Source organism: Pseudomyrmex gracilis, unplaced genomic scaffold (genome assembly GCF_002006095.1).
Source record: "Pseudomyrmex gracilis isolate BER0280 unplaced genomic scaffold, ASM200609v1 scaffold_876, whole genome shotgun sequence".
NCBI classification, from domain to species: domain Eukaryota; kingdom Metazoa; phylum Arthropoda; class Insecta; order Hymenoptera; family Formicidae; genus Pseudomyrmex; species Pseudomyrmex gracilis.
In genome coordinates, this window is record NW_018021460.1 from 39,832 (window position 1) to 49,041 (window position 9,210).

The window sequence follows — 9,210 nt, forward strand, 5'->3', positions numbered from 1 at the left end:
TCTCTCTCTCTCTCTCTCTCTCTCTCTCTCTCTCTCTCTCTCTCTGTACAGTTGACGTTATCTCGTGACCTCGGCACTCGGTTATATACACACACAAGCGATACATACATACAAATTGACAATTATCGCAGCTTTGTCAATAAATGCAAACGATATCTTTCTACAATATATCCAAAGCACGTAAGACAACTCTAATTACCGAGAGCACATAGTCGTGTCAGAACTCTCGTTGTACCAGGATGGAGCGATGGACTGAAAAAGTACTCAGATAGCTAAGTATGTCAAAGCAGAGTTTGCCAAATGCTTGTTACAAATTGTTTTTAGCAGAAAGACATCAAATATACTGCAGTGCTTGTTATATCTGCCGATGTCGCAAAATTGCTATCAGAAATATCCCTTCCAGGAAAGTATTACTGAGACATGAGTGATTAATTATTGGTGCTTAGTAATTTAATTATTAAATCGCAGTGTGATTTTCACTAATTTAATTATTATTGTGTCAACAATTTTTAGTAGTTTAATAATTGTATTATGCATGCTTCATTACTGGTCCAGTAATTGAGCCGTGTAATGAAGTACTGCAGAATCACTGAGAGCCGCTGCATTGAATTACTTGCTGAGTGATGAAACTATGTGATCCATTGCTCAGACTCAATGATGAATTAGCGACTCAGTAATTTGGTTGCAGAATAACTTACTAAACAAATACTGAAGCTATATGATGAATCATTGACTCAATAATTTAGCTGTGACAAAAAGTACTGGCACATTTATAATAATAAGAGAAATATTTTTATCTATTGTTGTAGGAATATTCCATTAAAATATCTTTAATAAAATAATAATTTAAATAAATAAAATGGAATGTATAAGATAACTTGAAAAAAAGTAGATAAAAATAATTACGATTTATTAAAGAACAAGTGATCTCGCGGACTGAGGGAGCTACAAATATAAAGGTCTCGGATTCAAATCCCACCATCATTTATAGGATTTTTTCAGGTCCTTTTCAACAAAATTCATCGATCGATCAGCGAGATAAATCGAGCCTCCAAAAATTAATTTGAGTGAAATCTCGAATTAATTCCCTTCTCAAAAAAAGACGTGGCATTGGTACTTGTTTTCTTTTAATAAGGAATTTTACTTGGATTATAGATAGAATCTTTTTTTAGATTTTAAAGTGCAAAGCGCGTTACACTTCCAATTGGAAGCGATATAAAATTTCCATGGAAAATCCAATATATTTTGGAAAAATCTAACTGATTTCCGAATAAATCTCAAACAAATTTCTATGCAAGCACTAACAGTAATTTATTCCGTAATTCACTATCAGTAATAAGTCCTCAGTAAATATCCAATAATTTTCAGTAATTAGCCAAATTATCACTGGATACTTATAGACTAGTAATTTATTACTCAATTTGGTGTAGTACAGGTACTAAATTTCTGTAAAGGATATCCAAGCTTGTCGACAAAAAGTAACAGCAAATTACTGATAAAAACCGTGCAAAGCTTGATAACATAAATCGAAATCACATTGACGCCAAATAAAAAGCAAGATCTGTGCGACTTAATCTGACAGCAAATTGAAAGCAAAAACCAAGTAAGACTTGCAGTTCAGCTAAATTTATAAAGAAGTATTGGCATATATCTCAAATTTATTTCTACAAATTATATACATATGTACATAGTTATATAATCTGTTATAAATACTATACATAGAATTATATTTAAATTTGAATATTTAATCGACAATAATTATAAATATTAAACTGACATCTACGTGAAATATTTTAGTATTTATATTTTTTTTAACAATTAATTGTCGGTATAATATAATTTTAAATTATTTTACAATATTTTTAAATTATCAACAAAGATAACTTATATTATGCACATACGATATTTATCGTTTATTATTACATAATTATTTTTGCTAAGCAGAAAAGCGATTAAATATTGGCCAAACTGAACTCTATTAAAGAGTTAGGTGTCAGTAATACAATAAATTAGTTTTACTTCAGTTAAAATTTCGCTGATTTACTTAGGAACACATTGATTTACTTAGAATCAGTACTAATATCAGTAAATGATTTTGAAAGCTTCAATGGCTGAATTGTTAGAGTGTCCGCCGGTAATCAAAGAGTTCCAGATTCCAAGTTCGAGTCCAGTCGAGATGATTTCTGATACAATGGGTTTATTCTACGAAGTAATACTAATCCTGATAAAAAATATTTACAAAATTATGTGACAAAATCTTGTACAAAATTGTAATTTGCAAAATTACTTTCCAAATACTATTTCGGCAAAAGAATAACGACATGGCGATTCATCTTAACAGTATAGTTGCAAACTTCATTTCTAAAAGAAATTGTCCAATAATTGAGAAAACATTTTCAGTTATGTGATGTTTAAAATATGTAGAAATAAAATTGCATATGAAGAAATCACCTTAATTCATACCATAATAGGCACATTTGTGTAAATATTGCACAAAAATAACATCATGAATGGCGACGATTTTGCAATGATTACACTAAGATGATTCGCCATAACGCATCAGTTTTGTCGAAATAAAATTTTGTAAATAATATTTGTCAAAAAGTGCGAAAAAGTCGTTATGCATTTCCACAGTATATACCTCCAATAGGCAAATTGTGAAAATATTGCACAAATATGACATTATGACGGCGATTTCTTGCATTTCTTCATATGCAATCATATTTCTACATATTTGAAACATCACATAGCTGAATTTCTTTTCTCAATTATTGGACAATTTTTTTGTGAAATTAATTTTGCAAATATACTGCTAAGATGATTCGCCATATCGTTATTCTTTTGCCGAAATAGTATTTTGGAAAGTAATTTTGCAAACAACTACAAATATTTCAGAAAAGATCAATGTTTTTGCATCTACCCTTACGAAAAAGAACTACTGGCAATAATATATTGCGGCAGTGGTACGAAAAAATGACTGGCATTCTGTGTAATTGCCAGTAATATTCTCAGTGATTCCTGTAATAAATAATAATATTCTTATGTAATTGTCAGTAATATTTACATTACTGACTTTATTTATATGTAATCGGCAGTAGTTCTTTTTTGTAAGGGTATTTCCTAAAATATGTCTGTATAATTGCAAATTACAATTTTAGTGCAAAATTTCGTCACATGTTTTTGTAAATGGTTTCCTATCAGGGTATATATGCTTATGGAAATACACAAAGACTTTTTTGCAATTTTCGAAAAATAATATTTACAAAATTTTATTTTGACAAAACTGTTGCGTTACGGCGAATCATTGTAATGCAATTATTGCAGATCATCGTTATTCACGATGCCATTTTTGTGCAATATTTTCACATTTTGCCTATTAAAGAAAACAACTTAAAAAGTAACAAAGAAAATTTACTCGACAACATAAATTATAAATTTAAATTATTTTTTTATATTATAAATGTCGTTTTGCTATCACATCGTGTTGCGCAGATCTCGCTTCATTTTTTGTGTTAATTTGATCTTAGGTTATATTATCAAGCTGTGCTCGATTTTTACTAGCAATTTGCTGTTACTTTTTGTCGCCGAACTTTGCCAACAAAATCTAAACCTACTGCGAACACAGTTGACGCCAATTTGCTGAGTATTTTTGCTTACAATTGCCGACAAATTGCGGATAAATTGTTTACTAAATAGCTGTTGTTACTAAAGTAAACGGAATCGCACAAAGTCTTGTTAAACGATGTGAGGAAAAGATTCATATTATATATAATACGTGTCACATGAAATTGTCACGTGCAAAATAAAGAAGAATAGATTTAATTCAACAATGTAACATGAAATTTGATGTTGCAATCTCGAGCGTTTATCTTTATTTGCGACATAAGATAAATGTTGTTATTCCAAAGAAATTATTATCGTCTTCATAACACGAGAAAACAAGATTAGAGATGCGTCGAGAATTATGCAATATGAGATAGAAAGAGTCAGAGAGAGAAAGACTAGGATTAATCTATTAAAAATTATTCTTATATTTAAAAACTTACGGTTTTGTACACATTTCATCAGGTACGTTAATGGCTTTGCGAGAAGAGCGAAGAGAATAAGAGAAATCGCTGATATTTTAAAAGATTCCTCGTGAAAGCTCCACGCTGTGAAATGCGACCTAATTACAAAGGATAGCGTAATCGGATCGCTAAGTGAAGGTACTACAATTGAAAGTCTAATAAAAACGCAAGGCAACGATTCAGAAACATCCTTTATAACATTTTTTGCTAGGCGTTTTGTAATGACGTACGTACTGGTCATGGGATGTATATATCTGCAACAATTAAGTAACAAGAACATATTTTACTAATGACAATATATACACGACACAACGCATGTATCTCGTGTGCATGCGCGAGTGTAATATAGAACTTACTTCGCGGTAAAAACTTTTAAAATTTCGTTGTCAGTATTCTCAGCAATGTGGATCGTCTTTTTCCACGCGACATTTTCCAAAGGATAAAAAACCGCGTCTACGACGAGTTTATCACACTGTGTAACTGCCGAGCTTACGTAAACTAAAGCCTATTTCGATTATGTAAATTAAATATAACGGTTAGAATTAGAATGTTGTCCAGCACACAAAGTTATTGAGAAAAATATACTTGCGAAACAATATAAATCGATAAAAAACACTCATCACTATGTTTCATAGATTGAGCCACAATACAAGCGTCACGCGCGTTGATCGCAAGTTTGTGAAAATCGCATCTTTAAGACTTTCGTCAAAGCGGACAGAAGCCACTACGTGGAATATTATCGGGACTTTTTTACTTAACATTTTTTTGTCTTCTGGCAATAATCCTAAATCTTTAGTACTCACGTTCCCACTTATAGGAATTTTATCGAAACTGGATGGCCGTTCGCGCCGTAATAAATCAAAAAGCTTGTTTTTCAACATTTCCTTTAACCTGTCGTTGATAGTTACTCCTTTTTTCGGTCGTATCAGTAAGAATATTTTTTTAATATCCAGACAACTTCTCAGTAATGTTTCACATAACGCTTTACCCAGGAAACCATACATTTACTCATATTAACTAAAATATTTATAACGTTTATAAAGTAGTATGTGATAGATACTAAGAAGTTTCAAATAGGTGGATAGTCAGCAACTTACAAATGTTGATGTGATCTAACCTATTCGCGTCCTTTTCTGTCAAAGTATTTGTACGTAAATGAGTCTAACTGAATAATCGGCTTATTTATAGGAAATAATGAAGTCGTTTACAGAAAATAATGAAGAATTTCTTTCATGATACGCAATATTCTAAAAGTTCGAAAAGCAGTCTACTTTACACTTACATATTGTATTTAACATTTATTTATGTGCATGTGTGTGTGTGTGTGTGTGATTTTAACTCATAATATATTCAATATTCAGAACGTTTGATGTATAATATCGTGATACCGGTAAACGCGCAAAAACAAAATTTCTTGAAAATCGCGCACGAATGACCGATTACACAAAACGTTTTTCTACAATCGGATTCCACTACAATAAAAAAACTTTGAAAGATAAGCAAGTTGCAATCTCGTTTTCCTAGTTAAATTATAGAAAAAATATGTCCGAAATCACAAAAGAAAGATTCTCTTCTGAGCAACAGAATAACATATACACTCCCACACATAGTTTTTTCATATATTTATCTGCTTACGTTTCCTCGCTCCGAAGTTTGTTATCGATGCCGTTCACATAATCAACCATTGCTACTGAGAAATAGTATCGCGATTATGCAATAAAAAAAAATCTTAAATCTTTAAGAGAGCGATTAATACCTTGTATATTGCAGTATGTATTCATGTAGATATCTAATGTTCAAAATACACTAGTTAAAGTGATATTAACCGAATGTTTTTTTGATGTTGGTAATTGAAGAAATACAAGTCAGTGAAACATTCTGTAAAGTATACACTTATGTTATATCGTATCATTCTTGTATTGTTTTAACCAGCGAAACTTATTTCGAAGTTTTATACTCACAGATTTACGTGATTCTTACAATATATTTGCCCAGTATTACAAACTAATTTAAACATTCACTTTTATCAAATAACTTTCACCTATCTCAAAAAATAAACAAAACTTACTTTCTTGATTTATACACTAATTTACCTATTGTGCAATCATAAACGTGAATATAAGATGTAGCATAGCATAATCACAAACAACAGTTTGATACTTTCATGAAGCCAGTCCAATCTGAAACATCAATAATGGCAATGCATTAATTAATTTTATCGTTTTTATCACTTATAATATATAACATTTTATCAAATATCACGCAGTTTTTGCAGCAAACTTGTTTGACATTGGTTTCTGTAAAACGAATATTAACATGCTTTTGACAATACAGCTCATGAAAATTACTAAATGTCCGCATTTCCGTTATGACCTGGTAACTACGAACGTCACAACCACCGATCAGAGTGCGCACGTACTTTGCAATATCATGTGAAAAACATTTCTATCCGAGAATGTTATATGCAATATTTATTATAACAATCTCAAGTATTCTATGCAATAATATTGTTTTTTAAAAAGACACGTTTTTTAAGACAACACAAAAATTTGTAAAAAACACTCGAAATTGATAAAAACATTGATTGACAATCTTGCAGTGATCATTTTATTCGTTTACTCTTACTTTTTACGATAACGTTTGAGTTGTTCTAAGCGACTCATATCTTCATTGAGCAAGTAGAGTTTAGAACCAATAATGCCATGTCTGAAATAAAATATAATAATTACTTATTAATCTAATTTTTAAACAAAGAATCAATTTTTTTGACATAGCAACTATTATCCTAATAAGATTACGTACGTAGTACATATTCGCATGTGTGAGATTTAATACGCACCTGATATATTCTTCTGTGCCACAATTTACACTATTTTTATATCCAAAATCTTTTTCATTAGCAGCGCTCAGATTCTCGAAGATGTTTATTAAATTTGTGTTAGTAAACTGCCAGAAATGAGTTGCAAAAAAGGACAATGCACGGTTTGACATATATATTCTTCGTTGCAACTTCAGTAACCTATATAAATCATAATATATACGTTACACATTCACTTATACCAAAAATTTCACATGTGATACTGCACATTTTTGAATATCTGGCCTGTAAATATCAGAATTTTAAAATAAAACTTACATCGGACGTAAACGTAATATTTTCAACACAGCATCTATTAATAATGCCGGAACAATATGTAAAACTAATACCAATATGTAATATAACAATCCACTATTTGTCATAATCGTCTGTGGTTTCCAAATTGTTCGCTCAAAAGGAATATCATATACGGCACGAAATCCTGCGCGTATTAACTTTCCGATACTTATGGTATTCATGGTGTTTACAGAGCAATTGTAAATGTGAAGATTATTATTCTCGGAGATGCTGATTTGTATAACATAGTATAAAGTGTAAATTTTTACAGTGATCGAGACAAGTAAGTTAAATACTAAAAAGTGGCTTTATCACATGCGTACTTTTTCATTCCGCGTTTCCAAGCTGCGATAATCATTGCTTTAATCACTATATCTACCGGAATAAAATCGGAAAGTACATTAGAATCCAAGTGAACCACACGTAAAACTCCGGCTCCACCAGCAGTAAGCAAGCCCATGGGTCCGTTAAAATTGTCAATCCAGCCTGGCACAGGATCATTGACTGATGGTACGACAATAGATGGTCTAAGGATAATACAAGGCAGTGACTCGGAAAAGTCATTTATCACTTGCTCGGCTAGTCTTTTCGTAAAAACATAAGTATTTGCCATTGTTCCAATATATCTGCAAAAATCAATGTACAGGCGTGAACGTATTTTGACAATGGCAATATATACACAATACAACGTATGTGTTTTGTGTGCACGGGCAATTGTATAAAACTTACTTCGCTGTAAAAATCTTTAAAATCTCATCGTCAATGGTCTCAGCGATTTTGATCGTTTTTCTCCAGTCAACATTCTCCAAAGGATACAAGACCTCGTCCACGATGGGTTTATCGCTTTGTGTGTACGTCGAGCTCACATGAAGCAGAGCCTTTTTTTTATAGAAAAAGAAACATAACGTTATTAAAATATGTTAAGTGTGCACACAACGTTATTGAGAAAAACGTACTTGCGAAACAATATCTTACCACTATATTTTTCATAGATTGGGCCAAAAGACAAACGTCATGCGTTGACCGTAAGTTTGTGAAAATCGCATCTTTAAGACTCTCGTCAAAGCGGACAGAAGCCGCTACGTGGAATATTATCGAGACTTTTTCACTTAACATTTTCCTGTCCTCTGGCAATAATCCTAAATCTTTAGCACTCACGTTTCCACTTATAGGAATGATTTTCTCGAAACTGGATGGCCGTTCGCGCCGTAATAAATCAAAAAGCTTGTTATTCAACATTTTCTTAACTCTGTCGGTGATGGTCAATCCTTTTTTCGGTCGTATCAATAAAAATATTTCTTCAATATCCGGACAAGATCTCAGTAATTTTTCACATAACGCTTTACCCAGGAAACCTGTGCCACCAGTAATAAACACACTTCGATGGGAGTAAAAGGTAGGTATAAATGTATCAGCGTCTCCAGTCATAGTAACTCAAATATTCAACACGGTTTTAAAATAGACACAACGAAATATCAAGTGTTTTGCGTTGGAATAATAAAATAATAAAAAATATAAAATATTATTATCAATTAAAACCTTTGCACTTTTAATGTCAACAAAGTTAATTTTTTATCTACGGTATGAAAGAACAAAACACCACAGCACTTGGTGTTTCTTCACAAAAGTTTAACACGGAAATGAGCCGAATTCTGAGTTTGTTAGAAAGAAAATGATGTGTAATTTAGNCGATGATTGCGCAATGCTTGACAAAGTCCACGGAAGCACGTTTTTTATATGCTGAATAATGAATACGGTATGTATAGATATGAGTTTACATGTAGTATATATTTAAGAGAGACAGTGGTTCTTATTTATTATTGATAAATTGATTTAAAAACATCATTGTATGTAGATTTACGGGCAAACAAACCTTGATGAGGTGAAGGATTCGCACCTTTAAACGTCAGTCAAGATTATTCAAGATTTATAACGAAGAGAAAGAGACAAAACATTTATTTGATCAGAAGTAAGATTGTAATATACGCT

General features: G+C 31.6%; 2 protein-coding genes across 4 annotated transcripts in view; both read right to left on the reverse strand.

Annotated features, from left to right (window-relative positions):
* Positions 1-8,788, reverse strand: part of LOC109861613 (fatty acyl-CoA reductase 1-like) — a 14,165-nt gene extending 5,377 nt beyond the window's left edge. Inside the window, exon 1 of the mRNA XM_020441333.1 lies at positions 8,769-8,788. The gene's annotated coding sequence lies outside the window, so the exon portion shown is untranslated. The remainder of the gene's footprint in view (positions 1-8,768) is intronic.
* Positions 1,942-8,843, reverse strand: LOC109861615 (fatty acyl-CoA reductase 1-like). 3 transcript variants are annotated; one of them, XR_002251006.1, is made up of 9 exons: positions 8,197-8,843; positions 7,951-8,099; positions 7,545-7,847; positions 7,204-7,452; positions 6,907-7,086; positions 6,693-6,773; positions 4,424-6,247; positions 4,047-4,321; positions 1,942-2,221 (listed from the first exon to the last, which is right to left on the reverse strand). XR_002251006.1 is itself a non-coding variant. In XM_020441335.1 (7 exons), the coding sequence occupies exons 1-7, from the start codon at positions 8,647-8,649 to the stop codon at positions 6,172-6,174; spliced, it is 1,491 nt and encodes a 496-aa protein (XP_020296924.1). In that variant the 5' UTR covers positions 8,650-8,843; the 3' UTR covers positions 4,396-6,171. The 3 variants fall into 3 exon arrangements, 1 of the variants encoding a protein (XP_020296924.1); XR_002251007.1 differs by having other exon boundaries at positions 4,047-4,353; XM_020441335.1 differs by lacking the exons at positions 1,942-2,221; positions 4,047-4,321 and having other exon boundaries at positions 4,396-6,247.
* Positions 8,844-9,210: the final 367 nt, after the last annotated feature.

What these genes read in the sequence shown, in the direction of transcription:
- LOC109861615 (XM_020441335.1), bottom strand. Translation starts at nt 8,649, where the DNA reads ATGACTGGAGACGCTGATACATTTATACCTACCTTTTACTCCCATCGA. An exon ending in AATCTATGAAAAATATAGTG is followed by an intron (nt 8,100 to 8,196) that starts GTAAGATATTGT and finishes TATAAAAAAAAG; the next exon opens with GCTCTGCTTCATGTGAGCTC. An exon ending in GGCACAGAAGAATATATCAG is followed by an intron (nt 6,774 to 6,906) that starts GTGCGTATTAAA and finishes ATTTTATTTCAG; the next exon opens with ACATGGCATTATTGGTTCTA.